We start from the raw sequence: 16330 nt of genomic DNA, 5'->3' as shown, positions 1-16330 counted from the left end.
AATTTTCTGAAAATTCTGAAGCTATGGAGTTTTTTTCTAGAGAGTTTTGGATAAAAAAAGGAGAATTTGAGGAAAATTGAAAGATAAGAGTGTTGGACTGAGAGATCCGGGAGATCTGGGTTCTAGCCTCCACTCAGCCACAAAGCTCGCTGGGCAACATTGGGCTGGTCACTGACTCTTGCCTAACCTACCTCACAGGGTTGTTGTGAGGATAAAGTTGAGAGGAAGAATACGAGGATTATGTAAGCTACCATGAGTACTTTGAAAAGAAAAAAAGTTGGGGCAGGAATATAATACAGATCTAAAGTCACTTAAATCAAACTTCCTCAGTGTGTACTTTTCAGATATTTAGCTCTCATTGGCCTGCTATCCACTGGAATTGTCAGGAATCCTGGGCATTGAAATCCAAGATATTTAACTTGTGTAACTTGGTTTGCTCATAGAATTATATTTATTTAAAAAGTAAAGTCAGTAATTTTGTAATTACAACAGGACTCCTGTATCCACTGGTTCAGTTACTGCATTTTCACTCACCCATGGTTGACCTCAGTCTGAAAAGCAAGTCATAAAGTGCTTCCTTTAAGTGAAAATTCTTGATTTTATAGGGAAAGAAAAAAAAATGCATGCTGAGGTTGCTAGGATAGGAACAAATATTCTATCTATGAAATTGTGAAAAAAGAAATGTATATATACAGTATATAGTATATGCTATCATCTGTGGTTTCAGGCTGGGTGGCAAATACAGGGGTCTTGCTGTATTGTATACTTTTAAAGTATACTTTTAAATTGAACATACCAAATATAATTGTTATATGAGTAAAGCAAGTTATATATAATCTATTTTAGGTTCCTGTTTTACATCTGACTAAAGGGAATTTCAGCAAGTAGTCCTTGAAATATCTGAATCATCCTATAAGCTAGAAGAACAGGAAGAGCTAAAGGAATAAAAAGGAAAAAATGGAGTACAGCATCTGTTCCTTTTTGTAAGGAAGTTTAGGGAAATTCCTAAACATTTTCCTGTTTTTGGGTGGAGCTTTGGGAAATCTGATATTAAGGTTTTATTGGCTGGAAAAGGCTCAGCTTAAAAATGGTATACAAACATATTTCATTTTAGAACCCTTAAGAAGTCCTTGCAATACTATTTCTATCAAGAAGTTCAAACTACTGGAGTTTATTGTTGCTTTCAACATACAAAGCTTTTTTTAAAGCTACTTTTTAAAACTGAATTTTCAAAATTGGTGCTCCTGGTATATTTTGATCCTTTACCAAATCTACCCCTACTTGACTGTCAGATAGCCAATACTTGTTATTGAACAGAGATGTGCAAAATAGAGAGTAGAGAAAGCAGCATTGGTAATGGACAAAGTCAATGAGTCTGTGGAGATGTGACTTGTGTACCTTGAAATAAGTTTCCAGTATCAGGCCTAGTGGAAATAAGTTTCCAGTATCAGTGATGTTGGTTTTTATAGAAATGTTGAATTGGAAGCCACTCTGCATGGGATTGCATGTCATGATTAGCTGTGGTCCCCATTTGCCACAGCTTGAATATTCACAGTGGTGACCAGCATGTGCTACAACCCACTGTGAATGGACCCACAGGATACACTAATAAATGCTAACACTCGAAGAATTGTGCATGGCGTATTGGCAAACATTCCTTAAGAAGCAGAAACTACAACTTTCCTGATAGTGTATTTAAGGTTGGGATCCTTTCATTGTTGCCAGTGAACTTATGAAAAGAAAAAAATTTCCATGGCAGAGGAAAGCATGGGAGAATTTTCCCTTTTGCATCACTGAACAAGCCTGCATCCTGGTGTGTAGGCACCACTGGTAATAGAAAAAGTGTGTCTGAACATGCTTTTCTTTCACCCCTGAATGAGCTCAGCCTATCACCATGGAATGGGCAAAGCTTCCAGGAAGGATCACATAGTTATCAGGGCAAGCACGAGCACCAGCACTTTGGCTTTTTAGAAGTTAAGAAAAGATCTGCTGGCTCAGCACCAAAAGCCTACCTAGTGCAGCACTCTGTTTACCAAAGTGGTTGACCCGACATCTCCCCATAAGCAGGCGATGAATGCGAGGACCCTCCTTTGCTGTTCCGCTTCAGCAACTGGTATTCGGAGGCAATGCTGCCTCTGAGTTTGGTGATCACATATAGCATTATCTCCATGAATGTTTCTGACTCCCTTTTAAAGACATGGAGCCTAGTAGCTCTCACTGCAACTTATGACAGTGAATTCCATTTGTATTCCATCCGTTCTCCAGGATATATGGGGCTAGATAAATGGGGCTATCTCTTTTTATCCTCCCAGCAATCCTGTTAGGTGAGTCAAGTTAAGAGAGGATGAATAAGGATTTGAAACCAAATCTCAAATAAGTCACAGTACAATTTTAGATAATGACAGTGTCTCATGAAAAACTTTTTACTGTCAAGTAAGCAACAGTCATTGACCTAGTGCTAAGCCATCCCTGAAAATAAGCTGTGCAGTGTAGATTGTTCACAGAACAACTGATGACATGGGTTCTTTTCCCTCTCCTTCTCTCCAGCTGGTTCCAGAGTGTATACCTGGGGACTTTGCAGCAGAACCTGTCTTGCCTCCTTGCCCTGTGTCCATCCCTGCTCCCATCATTCCTCCTTTATATTCCCCAGCTGCTGAAAGATTATTCAAAATGTGCAAGTGGGGTAGTATTTTTATTAGTGGAATTATTTTTATGCATTTTTACAGCTTTCCCATATGTGGTCTTGTCTGATCAATTTCCTTGTATGTTTCAGCTGTCAAAAGGGAGCACTGAAGTAGAGTAAGCAACATACAAGGAAGTTGACAATCAAGGCTGACTGCCAGCTAATTTGCACACGGGGTGAAGACGTGGATAGAAATAATGGAAAGGAGGGACCCATAAACACTGTTCAGGAACACTGAAAACAGGGAGGAATAGCCAAAGGACAGAAGGCAGTTGGAGTGGCGGTGGGGATAGTTCATCCTTGGCAATGCGATCCTCTGGCATTTAAGTGTCGGACTAACAGTTCTCAGTGTTCTCAGGCTCCCCCTCCCAACTTTCCAGCCACTCAAGAATGAGACAATGTTAAATGCAGACACCCTTCATCACCACTGTTTTAGTAGCTCCTCTTCAGAGCGCTTAGTGCTGTGGTTCCCTGACAGTTCTTTTTTTAAAAAATCCTAAAACAGAGGTTCCATGGGATGGAATGAATGGGATCTGGAGGGGTGCTTGGATGCAAGTACTGTTGGCACACTATTTGCTTCATCCCATTCAGCCATCTTTAAGGGTTTTAAAAAACTTGTCAGGGATATTTGTCAGAGCCAGTGTGGTGTAGTGGTTAAGAGCATGGGACTGGGACTCAGGCGATCTGGGTTCTAGTCCCCGCTCAGCCATGGAGCCACCTGGGTGACTTTGGGCCAGTCACAGACTCTCAGCCCAACCTACCTCTCAGGGTTGTTGTTGTGGGGATAAGATGGAGGAGGAGAATGATGTAAGCTGCTTTGAGCCCTTTGTTGGAAAAAGACAAGATATCAATCAATAAAATATTTGCATAGGGTTTTGGGATTGCAAGCTTTATACAAATTTAATGGCTGAGAAGCAAATGGAGGGGAAATTTGCAGACCTATGCTACCGTAGCAATTAATGCAGTTGTGCAAATATTCTCAGCATTTACTCCCCACCATTAAATTGGCATATATTTCCCAGCCCAAAATCAATTGTGCAAATATTCTTGACAGATTTTTTGTTTAATTGCTTTGAAGTGGCAGGGCAGAACAAACGGATGCCAGCAGTATTCACCCACATCCCCTTGATCGGCTGCCAGTCCCTCAGTCTCATTCAGATATTTCAGGGGTTTTGTTTCCTTGTTTTGAAACGGTCAGGGAACCACAGTAAGTGCAACAGTAAGTGTTCTGAAAAGGAGTCATAAAAAGTATGGGGGAGTTAATACCTTTCCTTTCTGAACCAGATGCAGACTCTGGGAAGTGTTGTAAATGCAGAGGACACTGGGAACTGTCAGTTCAACACTTAAACTTGAGAGAATTACACTCTTATGTGTAAGATATTGTACCCCACTTTTGTTGTACCTACTTCTCCTTTTTCCTTATTTTCATTGGGGCAAATGGGTTCCATTAGTATGAATATTAGTATCTACTCCTTTAGTATTATTTAGTATTATTATTGTGCACAGTCTTTGTGCACCGTGCACAAATTAGGCTAAATGTAGTCCTATCTTGTTGGTTTCCTTTTATGTACCCTGCTCTAGAAAAACTCATTAAAACATTTGTATGTTTTTCAAGGACCAAAAAGAAAAGGTTACAGACAAGTGATCATGATACCAAAGGCTCATTTGGACATCAGTGACCCGTCGCCAGTAGTACTGGAAAGATTATGAAGAGTGCTAGGGGTTTTGCCACTCATCCTGTAAGACTCTGAAGCCAATCCTGTTAACCTATAGAGAAATTACTCTTCTGGGTTTGGTTACACAACAACCCACTGGCATAAAAACAACCCCCTAGAATAATCCATGAGTTTGTCAGGGTGTCTAATTTGAGGAGAGCAGTCCAGGTTCTCTGGATACAGCTACCCATCATAGGTTATCTATCCCATGGGTAGCATGAGATGAGAGAATTCAGTCAGAATGCTAATACTGTAGACAGGATATGCTCTCCATGTTCATGTACTAGAAAACCTCTGTGATCACTTAATAGACTAAAATTATGTTGAGTCTTCCAGGAAAACTCAATAGAAGCTATAATGTTGCACATAATTTTGCTTACGGATCAGATCTAAGAGTTCTTTTTGTGGTAACCACCATTGATTTTGTTTGTTTTAGATGATGACATGGATTCCAGTCAGTTTGGTTTTCCTGTAAAATGTGGAGATTCTTCTATATCTGTGTAGGCTAAATAGAGCAAACTTGAGATCTTTAAAAATGGAGTGCAGTTACTGTCAGAGCAGTGCAGTATTGATAATATCTGTGTGAGTTAGGAGAAACATTAATTGAATAAGAATTATATAACAAGGCAGGAGAAGAGAAGATTAAGCTTTCCAGTTGGGATTCTGATTTCTTCTGAGAATTTAAGCAGTGACTTTATTCTTTTGAAAGCTTATAAATGTTGGTGCAGCTTCAGTATGTTGTAGATATGCCTATTGCTATCTATATTGAAATTGAAATGAAGATTATTACTTATCTATTGTAGTATAATATCTTATTAAACATTATCTGTCCTTCTCCCCACCCCTGTGCCCTTGTATCTTTTTTGAAGGAATTCTTGGGAACCCAATATGATGGGACTGTCTTGTCCTATATTGTCTAGGAATGAAAAATGTTCAGCCCTACTTTTCAATGAGTAGCTTAGCCTAAAATGAATAATATACACATATTCAACAGTGTCTTTTTTCTCTGTTCATTCTATAGTTGACCACAGTCGAATTAAGCTACAGCAAGGTGATAATGATTATATCAATGCTAGTTTGATAACAATGGAAGAGGCACACAGGAGCTACATCCTCACACAGGTAGGTGTTCTGAAGCACAAAGGGGTGGGGGGAATACATATCATAGTCTTCTTTCCAGTCTCTGAAGCTCAGGCATCTATAACTTGTGCATTGCAGGGCAAAGCAGGTAAAAAAGCATTAGTCTCCCTATTATGCAGCATTTTATTATAGTAGAAATGCATATTATGAGATACAAAGACTAGGAAAAACCTGTTGAGCATTAGGGGATCTGGCTAGAAAAGAACTCCTAGAAGTGATCTGTAGTGCCTTGTAGAAGTATTCGCACACACCCTTATGAAATATGTATTCCAAAGACTTAAGAACCCCTTTGGAACAGTGTGTTTATAATTTTGTGGGGTTTTTTAGTTTACTATATGGCTATAGGGGAATAAAATATGTTGAGGGGAATAAACTGAAAAAAATATTACAGGATTTTTCTTTTTGGTATCTGTATTACCTAGAATTATTCATTAGAATTATGACTTTAGCATTCCAACATCCTCTGTGCTCAGAGAGCTCCACTGAAGAATGCTATACTGTACTACAGAGTATTTTCATGCCTTTGTGGTCTAAGTGACTGAGATTTGCACAGTATTTTCCCCCTTTTTCCTAGCTAAATAACTGGTCAATGTTGGAAAAGGCATGAGCAATTTCCAGGGAAGTATTCATTCTTCTGTCACTCTCCACAGCATGCATATAGATATAGACATTTATATAGGGAATCCAGTTATCTACTCCCCAAAATAAAGGAAGCTGTATGCCCCACCTTTCCCGTTAATAGCTAGTGATGTGATCAATCATGTAATTTTCTCTTTCCAAAGCTGTTTTCTTTGATAGGATCTTCTCCCCTCGGGTAGTTTAAATTACTCACATAACTTAAACATATGACCCTGCTCCAGCCTGTCTCCTTTCATTGGTTTGAGCCTAAGCTGCTAACAGGTTTAATGCAGTGTTTTGTTTTTCCTTACTTTACCTGTGTATGAAGAGTCCTGAGAAATTTTAATACTGATTTAAGGAATCAGTACAAAGTCTTTTTTTAAAGTCAAGGGCTAGAAACATCAGTAAGGAAAATGTGTGGTGACACACAAGTTATAGATCATATTGATGTCTGGCTGAACTGAAAGGAGATCACCACTTCATCAACTCATCAGGGGCCTGTACTGTGAATCAAGAGAACTGAAAGCCCCCGCATGAAATAATGGTGGTATAACAAGATGCTTTTGCAATACTACTCTCCAGCATTAACAAAATAGAAGACAGAGTTTTCACCATAACAAAAATAGCTGTGAATGAAGTCTACAGGGCTCCAGAATTTGTACCAAATTTTCTGTTGAAAAAGAAGCAAAATTCAATTGCAGTTCCTTTACTAGATGCCAATGCAAAGTGCTACACTTTAAGAAGTTTACGAAGTGGTATGCCTTGTCTTATGAGCTTGAATAGAACTGTCTGTTCCAAAATTATGCTGGACTCCATTCCTAGCGATATCTAATCTGGATTAGTTATTTTAATTCCTAAAGGATACAATGTAATTTTGGTAGGTATTAAGTATCAGTTGTCAACTAATGCAACTTATGTTTAGACACTTAACAACTGGTCTGCATTTTCAAGGGTCATATCCCTGTGTTGGTGGGAGCAGGTCCCATCTTTAGTTTGTTTCTTTCCTGCTGCAACCTAAGTCCTGAATAAGTCTTTTGTAATTATATTTTAATACTTCAAGACAGTATGCATTGTAAGGCACTGGTGGGAAGGGAAGAACCTTTGACCTAGAAGAAAGATTGAATTGAAAGTAGTTAGGGTAAACATCTAGCAGAAATAGTAAACTTTTCTCGACCTTCTTTTTCAGTGCTATGCCAAGACTTTTCATGAACTTCCTAGCAGTTAGCTTTTATTGTCTCCCACCTCTGCGAATCATAGCTCCCATTGATTGGACAAACATCTCTCATTCATCCTGCCTAGTAACATATTTATCTTTTTTCGGGTAAACCTGGCTTAGTACTGTTCTTCCCCATTTTGCTTTTGGCAATTAGGGACATTAATTGCATTGTGTATTTGCATAGAAAACTTGTTCGCATTTAACTATTAATATATAACATATTCACAACAGGAAGACTTTAAAGAATTCCCTTAAAATAATTATGCCTGTTATGATTCTAAAAACAGAAGCCACACACAGAGATTAGAACTGCTAGATAGCTATTGCTTGGCTACAACATTCTGAACTCAAGGTACGTGAGTGTTATTTACTCCTGGTCTGTATCATTGCAGGGTCCTCTGCCAAATACTTGTGGTCACTTTTGGGAGATGATTTGGGAACAGAAAAGCCGTGGTGTTGTCATGTTGAACAGAGTGGTAGAAAAGGGATCGGTAAGTATGTGTATTTAATTCCTCTGTGCTTTGGGAAAATAGCAAAACTGTTTTTTCTATTAAAAATATTTCTGGAAAATGACATGATAATGTGCATGCCTAAAGTGAAGAAAATAGCTGTTGGTTGAACAAAGTGAAAATACAGTGAACTTTTCCAAGTTCAGAATACAAGTTGCAAAATAAGTGTGATACAATTGTAGTCCAGTAAATTTCTTTCCTTAGCTTCTCTTTAATTTCTCTGCTGTCTCAGTATTTAGGAACAGTGCAAACTGAGCATGCTTATTTGGATTTTATTCCATTCCTTCCTAATTTCTAATTTCTAGTTCATGGAGAGATAGTAGCTTGTGTAAGGCAGAAACAAAGATAGAATTGAGATGAGAAGCACAAGTTATGTGAATATATTAAGACCTCTAAAAAGCACATCAATTTTTGCGGTTTCTGTTGGGCTCCTTGAAAAGTTGTGATGTTTTCTATGCATATTTTTATGATTTTTCAAGTGGCCCAACAAAACCATCAAAAATGGAAGAAGATAATATAGCAGCTCTCTTTGCATTCATCATATAGCCAGTAAGATGGGGAGTGGTTGTAATGCCTTCACTGTGTGATCCCTGATTGGCTGTGTTCAGCAAAGAAGTCCCTTCAGGTATTTAAGCAAACACCTCTGAAGTATCTGCATATTGAGGACCAGCAATTGCAAATGCATGTGGAAAATATGTTGAAAGCATTTGAGCAGGCAGGATTAATTTAAAGACATGTTTTCTCCCATTGAAATAATCACTTTAATACTGAAAATCAAACACCATGCACAACAGTACATGAAACAAAATCAAACAGCACAGTACATTTGAAGTCGCCACAAGAAATGAAACTTTTGGAGACCAAACTTTTATCTGTTCCTTTTTAGCCAAACAAAAACCAATCTGTATAATTGTTGTTATGTGCCGTCAAGTTGTCTCTGATTTATGGTGGCCCTATGAATGAACGAAGGCTCTCCAGAATGTCGTATCCATGGCATCCCTGCTTAGCTGTTCTAAACACAAAGCTGTGGCCTACTTTATGGAGTCCATCCATCTCTTGTTTGGTCTTCATTTTCTTCTTCTGTCTTATAACTTTCCCTAGCATGATTGTCTTCCCATAATGTGAAATTGTATCATTACCTGTGTGCATTTATATGTGCTGTGCTGTGCTGTGTAAACAGACCTAAGTATTGTTTGATCCAATTCAGTTTATCATCGAGGGATGATTTATGCATTTCTGAGAATCTAAAATATATTAAATCTGGCTTTGAGACCTTGTATCAGTCATGGTTACTATACGTTCCTCCAGATTTTTTGGTCTGTAACCCACATCATCCCTAGTCAGCACAGGCAATGTTGAGGAATGATGGGAGATGTCCACAAGTTGGACCCCTGTAGGACCGCAATCAGGTGATGTAGCCATAATGCTACAAATTGGCAGTGATCCATTTATGTGCTTTCTTGTGATTACTGTTAATATATTAAAGGTCCCAGCCAGTCCCATAGGGATTAGCAAGAACATTTGGCTTAATTTGCCCTTATGTGGGTGCTTCTGGCATACATACAATCTAATGCTTCTTCCCATTGTGCAAGCACCAGTCATGGTAAAGCAGAGTCCTGTAACCAGGAATGTCCATTTACTGCACTTTAGCACAGAAACCAGTATTGGTCATATAGTCTGTTCTTGCCTGATGTTTAAGAGTTCTCAGAAAGATATTTTAACAAACAGATTTGAGCCCTTGGGTTGTTCCAGGGAAATGGTTCCACTTAATTTCTAAGGATCCCTGAAGTTCTTCAAAAGCTTTTCAGAAGTTCTTTGATGAGAACATCAGTAATAGTGGGTAAATTTTGCAGAAAGAGACTATAGCTCTGTGGCAGAGCACGTTCTTTGCATGCAAAAAGATTTGGTTTCAGTTTCTGTCATTTCCAGGTACAACTGATGACAAAATGTGTGAAACCATGGGGAGTCTCTATGAATCAGTTTAGTAGGTGGTACCAAGCTAGAGGAGCCAGTGGTATGACATAGTATAAGGTAGCTTCCTATGTTCCTAAAGATGTTTGTGTTGCATTTTTGAGCATTGTGCTTCACTGTATGGCCAGTATGTTGGAGGCTGCACTCAGTGCACAAGATCCCATATACAAGCTATATGAGCATGCCCCATGTAAGCCTGTACCCAATATTATGCCTCAGAACTATCTGCAAGGTACTAAAGTTGTACAGCCAAGAATAGACATGATTCTCAGGAGATAAGGCAGTGTAAAAATTGTTCCCTCGAGGTAGAATGTGTGAAAGACACAGATTTAAAAGGTTGGATTTTCTTTGTCTTGCATTGCTTATAATATGTTTCACTCTCATCATTTCATTGCATAATTCCCTCGCTATACTGCCCTACTGGCCATCACTTTCCCATATTCTTCTCCCCAAAAACCTTTTTGCTTGTTTAAAAACACTTTTCATAATAGGAACATTCTGTATGCATGTTATTTATATGCAATTTCTTAATGTACATAATATCTCATCATAAACCGTTGTGTGGAAGGCTGGAATCTAGTTTGTAAACTCAGATTAAATTACTTCCTAACAGTTGGAAAATGCTCGGCTAGTTACCTCAGGGAATCAATGACCCCATTGATTTTTAAAGATTAATTCCTATTCATTTCCAGAGTTGAACTCTAGGAAAAAAAGCAGTTTTGCAAATATATATGTAAAGCATTCGTGAAACTGATTGGCTGACCTCCCATTGTGTCATCAAAAATGGATCACTACCGTGCAAATACTAAGAGCAGTTTCGCTTTAAAATAATAATCACAACAACAATAAACAAACAAACATATAAACCCATGAACATTCATCCAGCCATTCATTTAAAATTTTTATATGCTGTCCCATATGTATGACATTTAGTACTTTAAAAACTGGTGAAGTCATGGTAGGGGAAGAATGTGGAAGAGATAAGTTTGATGGTTGCCAAACAGTGTACACTGAAGCTGCCGTTCCACGTGTACTCACCTGGGAGTACGTTGCATTCTATCTTGCACTGTTAGTATCATGTTGCTTATTTTAGTTGCGATTCTCAAGAATTAAGTGATACAGTGTGCGCTCTTTTCTTCTGTGAAGGTCTGCCGTTGGCCTTACATATATATTGCCAAGCGTGCATGCCCTTGTTTCTCTTCCCAAATACCAGTTTACAACTTCCAAAAATTACATAACAGGAGTTCTTAAAAGGACTTGATCACTGGTCCTTTAGATCACTGGTCTTACTTGAAGTAGAGGATGAATTGTTCTGAGACGAGAGAAGACTGTCCTCCACCTGTAGGAGTCTTCTGCCATAACCTCTGTCTTGGTATGTGTAGGCCTGTATAGTAATATGAGTAGTGAAACAAATCTAAAAAAGAAAGCAAAGTGCTTTAAACACACAACCATTCCCCGCTCTCCCATCCACCCCCACTTACTCTTTCTCCACTGCCAGTAAGCCAGAACAAAGAACAGAATTATTGCAATCCCGGGGGGCAGGCTGTTAATGCTTCTCAACAAACTGTTGTGGGAGGATGCTCAGTGCGAACTTGGCAAAAACATGATTTGCCAACCATTTGGTACAAAAATCATACAGGGAGTGAATCCACTTGCAAACTGTAATTAAAAATAAATGTACAGAAGATTGTAATTTCTTGCTACATCCAACTGAGTCATACTGTTGTGGAATTAGAGCAAGAAAGACTTTGGTAACTTCTATAATGGACTAACCTACAAAGCATTAGTTCATTTTTTTCTGAATAAAATGCTTTGTGGGTTGGTGAGCCATTGCCTGAAGCTCCTTTGTGAATCACACTGGTTCTTTTCTATAAAAGATCTCCAGTATTACTACTCCATATTTATTAATTCTTTCAGCAATTAAAGTATGCAATTATTTTTTTGTCAAATGGTAGAAAAAGTGGGAAGAAGGAATAAGGATGTTGTACTGAAAGTGGAACACCAAAAATCCATGATGCTCTTTCAAGTATTGCTGATTCATGGTTTTAGCCAGAACAGAGGTTTTGAATTTTCCATGATATTGTTGTCAACAAGCATATGTTCTTGGTTGACATAGTTCTAGATTTAATAGTTAAAGCCTTCGTGTAGGCTCAAATGCCTGCTCCTGTCTAATCTTGGAAGCTAAGCAGCATCAGGCCTGGTCAGAATTGGGATGGGTGACTTGGGTGTATAATTCCATGATTATTGCTGTAAACTGCTCAGAGAGCTTTGGCTATGGGCAGTATAAAAATGTACTACTTGTAATACTTCCAGGATTCTTTAGACAGGTTACCCACTTCCTCCAGGTATTGGACACCTTCAGATGTGTAGTATGTTAACATTCTAGCAATGCTGAACTTGTTTTTCCTGGAAAATTCTAATTGAAAAGATCACTATGATTAGTCAAGAGTTTAGATAACTGAATGCTCAGACTTCATTTCCTATGAGAATAAATCATTGTAATATTTAAACTATTCTGTATGCCATCAAAATGAACTCATAAGGCTGGGATTTTTTAGGAAAATTGGACAATTTTCACTTGTAGTTCTGCCTCTTGGTTCAAATTAAAACTTTACAGCTTTGTCCATGTAAGCTTCTAACTGTTCTCTAAATAGTGTCCTAAAATTATTGGGGTAATTTTATTGCCTTGTCTGAGTTGGCAATTTTGTCACAATGGGGCTTTCTTAGTTGTCATATGCTGTACTCTCATAACAGTTCCAGAAACCAGTACCTAGTTCCATGTCATGGTATTGAAACATGTTTTGTTTTTTGAGTGGTTAGCTTGGTTTAAGGAGTAATTGCTTAGATTTCTTGCAATGTTAGTGGTTATGAATTACATCCTGAATTTTAGGTATGAATGTAGTTCCTTCCCTCATGCATCCATTTACATGTTGCTACAATATATTGAATGACTACTCTGATTGGCAGTAACTCCCCAAGCTACTCTCGAGGAGAGGCTTTTTCAACAATCCTGTCTTTAAATCCTTAAGTGAAGATGCTCCATATTAGACCTACTGCACAGGTTGTGTTGCACCACTGCTCTGTATACATGGTCTCCCTGGCATCTGCCATCATCTTCCAGAAGCATTTTGGAGGCTTGCCTGTTTGCTCAGGGATTTCCTCCTCCTCTCCTGTTTCCCTGGTTGTGGTGCTTCTTCTAATAGGAGAAGCAAAGACTGGTGAGAAGCAGCAAGCCTTTTTCATTTCTGTAAGTCTTCTTACAGAATTGTGTAATAAATTATGCTCACCCAGTAGGAGAAGAGGGGAGGACTGTTTATTCCTCCCACTTTGAAACAACATGATGCAGTACTATTTAAAATTAATGTTTCTCTTCATTGCTTTCCCTACTCCCTTAGGTAAAATGTGCACAGTACTGGCCACAAAAAGAAGAGAAAGAAATGTTCTTTGAGGATACAAACTTCACATTAACCTTGATATCAGAAGATATAAAATCCTATTATACAGTGCGGCAGTTAGAATTGGAAAACCTCACAGTAAGTATGGAAAGCTTATGCCATCAAACAGTGGCACTTCCCTGTTTTCCGCCAGTTCCCACCCCCCCATTCAGTAAACTGTATATTGTTGTGTTGATCTTCTCTATCAATAGCTTTGGAATTACGGGAGTTGTAGTCTAACATCTCTTTGTTGTTAGTCGCAAAGTCATGTCTGACCCATCGCGACCCCACGGACAACATTCCTCCAGGCCCAACATCTCTGGAGATTACCAAATTAAAGAAGGCTACTCTTTGTTAAGACTGCAGCTCTTGGGGGCTCTTCCATTAGGGTTCCAGTGGTTTTCAAATGCTTACATAACGGGGCTCCAGTTGGCTTGAATCTTTATATTTTGGTAGATTTAGATGAAATTTTCAGGGGTGGTTGCCTTTTCAAAATATGCCAACTTTCAGATGAACATGTGCGTTGATTTTTATGTCCAAAAAGGGGCACATTTATCTACCCACATTCCTTGTGGGCCATTTTTCTAAAAATGATAGACAGTATAGAGTCAGTACATGTGACTAAGTTTCAGGAGGGATAAGTGCAGTGGCTTTCATTGGGTAGAAGAATGATTCTGTTTTCGTCTTTCCTCTTACGGATTTTGGAGCAATTTGTATGAAAATGGAGCATATCTGTAGGCAAAAAAAGTCTCAAAAGGATAGGTGTAGGGCAGTACCGAATACCAGTGATTGGCTTTTATAATGAAGCCTGGGAGCATTGGAGGAATGTTCATCTCATGGTCCCATGCTTGCCCTTCCCGCAAGGCACAGTGTTTGGAGAGCCCCTGGTGAAAACATCCCCTTGCATTAGAAAGTGAGCCTGTCAGTTGCTCAGCCTTGCTGACTTGCCCCCCATCTGCATTCTGGAGAAACAAGACAAAGTTCTAGTTTTGCCTCTCTCGGCCTAAATTGTAAACATGCAGGGTCCCACTTGGTCCTGTCCATTTTGAAGGAAAGCCCAACTCAGCAACTACGAGAAACATGGCAAACAGGCCTAATTTGGATCAGGCTTTGGCAAATCCTATGCATATCCCCTGTTCTTTGGCATGGGCAGATTTCTAAGTACTAATCATGAGATCAGTTTTTGGCATCTTATATTTTCAATCAACTGTTGGGGAGTAGGAATCTCCTAGATTTGTCAGATTTCTGGACTCCAGCCCACTTTCTCTCTGCCCTAAATTCATCTCATGCCAACCATTTGTATGAACATCTGGCCAGAACTGAGTTCAAGCAGAGTTTTGCCTCTGCACACATGACGTGCAGGCGTTGGGTATTTTGTGCAAAGAATTGTGTACTTTACATAAAGAAGCTGCTAGTGTTCCTGAGCATTTGCAGACTTGATCTTGGCTTGTTTCCTGGCCAGGGTCAAGCATGGGGAAGAAGTCTGGCAAGCTCATGAAAGCCAGAGTCTGACCTGATCTTCACACTCCTAGCTTAATCTGATAGTCTGTGACTGCCCAAACTCTTCATGGATGAGTGGGGACTAGAACGCACTAGAACAAACTCTGTTAGTCAGTGCCTGATCACATGCAGTCTCAAAATCACCCTTGTAAAGTTCTTTGAACACAAATAAATCAATATAGTACTGTGTAAGCATGTAGCTTTTTACAGGGATTATGGAAATATGCTGAATGTCTGCATTATTGCAGAGAGTAACCAGAATGGAAGATGCATTTTTATGCCCAAGAAACCCCAAATGAAAGCATTTTTCCCCTTGTAATTTACAGACACATGAAACTCGAGAAATCCTTCATTTTCACTATACAACGTGGCCAGACTTCGGTGTCCCTGAGTCTCCAGCTTCGTTCCTTAACTTCCTGTTCAAAGTGAGAGAGTCGGGCTCACTGAGCCCTGAGCATGGTCCCATTGTTGTTCATTGCAGTGCAGGAATCGGAAGATCGGGAACTTTCTGTTTGGTCGATACTTGTCTTCTTTTGGTAAGAACAGCTTGTGAAAGGTGTTGGTAAATACGTGTAGCTTAACAGCAGTGCTGGCTCGGCTGAAGCAAAACAGAATGACCCCTGGGGAACTTTGGCAAGCCACTTACAGGAGGACGGGCTTGGACGTCTCTATGAATTCTGCCTTAACATTTTAGGGAGATGCTGGGGTCCTTTAGAGACAAGGCAGCAGTCCTTGTGCCATGAATGAGCATGGCCTGCATCCCCTCTCCTCCTCCAGACAGTTAAATTGATGTGTGATGTGAGCAGTCCACATGGAGGCCTATATAAATCACCATCCAGCACTTGTGAATCATGACCCTAAAAAGGAGGGGGACAGTCATGTAATACTGCTGATAATATCTTTTTGAGGTCTACAAAAAATCCTGTCCTTTGGTACTCTGCTTCCACTTCAGAGCTTAAAACAGACCTAGATTTCAGTCTTCTGTTGGTCAAGAGCTACCACCCCCTCTTTCCCCACCCTTTCTCTGTCTTGTTTTAATAAATGTGCTTTTGTTATTGGCAGTTGAACTATGAAAAAACACAGTTTTATCCTCTTAATTCTAAATACTTGTTGCCTTAATGTTCAGACATACTGCAGTAACGTTTGAGCCTCTTTCCAGAGCTCATGGCCTTTCCAAAGTTTGCCTGAGGGAGAATCTGGTTCTACCCTAGTCTCCCTCACACATTCCTGTTCTAAACACATTTGCTTGGAAATGGCTTCCACTGCTTTCAGGAAAAACCTATGTACGAGTTCACATGCAAAGGATTACAACTGTACAGCACAGTCCTGTGTAAAGCGACTTGAAAATGAGTCTTACTGAATTCAGTGGGACTTGCTCCATAAGAAGTGTGTTTAGGTCTGCAACTTTCATTCCATTTCAGGAGAGTGACACTGATTGTTGACATTGAGTGACATTGACATATATGTTGGAAATATGTATATCCCACACTTGTGTAGTTGCATCACTAAGATTATGGCATTTAGTTCTCCAAATCATAGAATGC

The 16330-nt window shown here is 39.3% G+C and overlaps 1 protein-coding gene across 2 annotated transcripts in view; it reads left to right on the top strand.

The window, feature by feature from the left end:
* PTPN1 (protein tyrosine phosphatase non-receptor type 1) overlaps positions 1-16330 on the top strand; it is an 80637-nt gene that overhangs the window by 55123 nt on the left and 9184 nt on the right. For both annotated transcript variants that reach the window (XM_044440301.1, XM_044440300.1), the window contains exons 3-6: positions 5420-5520; positions 7765-7863; positions 13248-13385; positions 15113-15322. In XM_044440301.1, coding sequence (XP_044296236.1) covers positions 5420-5520; positions 7765-7863; positions 13248-13385; positions 15113-15322 — 548 coding nt within the window. The remainder of the gene's footprint in view (positions 1-5419; positions 5521-7764; positions 7864-13247; positions 13386-15112; positions 15323-16330) is intronic.

The sequence above is a fragment of the Varanus komodoensis genome, unplaced genomic scaffold (assembly GCF_004798865.1).
Source record: "Varanus komodoensis strain SLA01 unplaced genomic scaffold, ASM479886v1 scaffold37, whole genome shotgun sequence".
Classification (NCBI taxonomy): Eukaryota; Metazoa; Chordata; class Lepidosauria; order Squamata; family Varanidae; genus Varanus; species Varanus komodoensis.
This window is presented reverse-complemented; position numbering and strand designations above follow the sequence as displayed.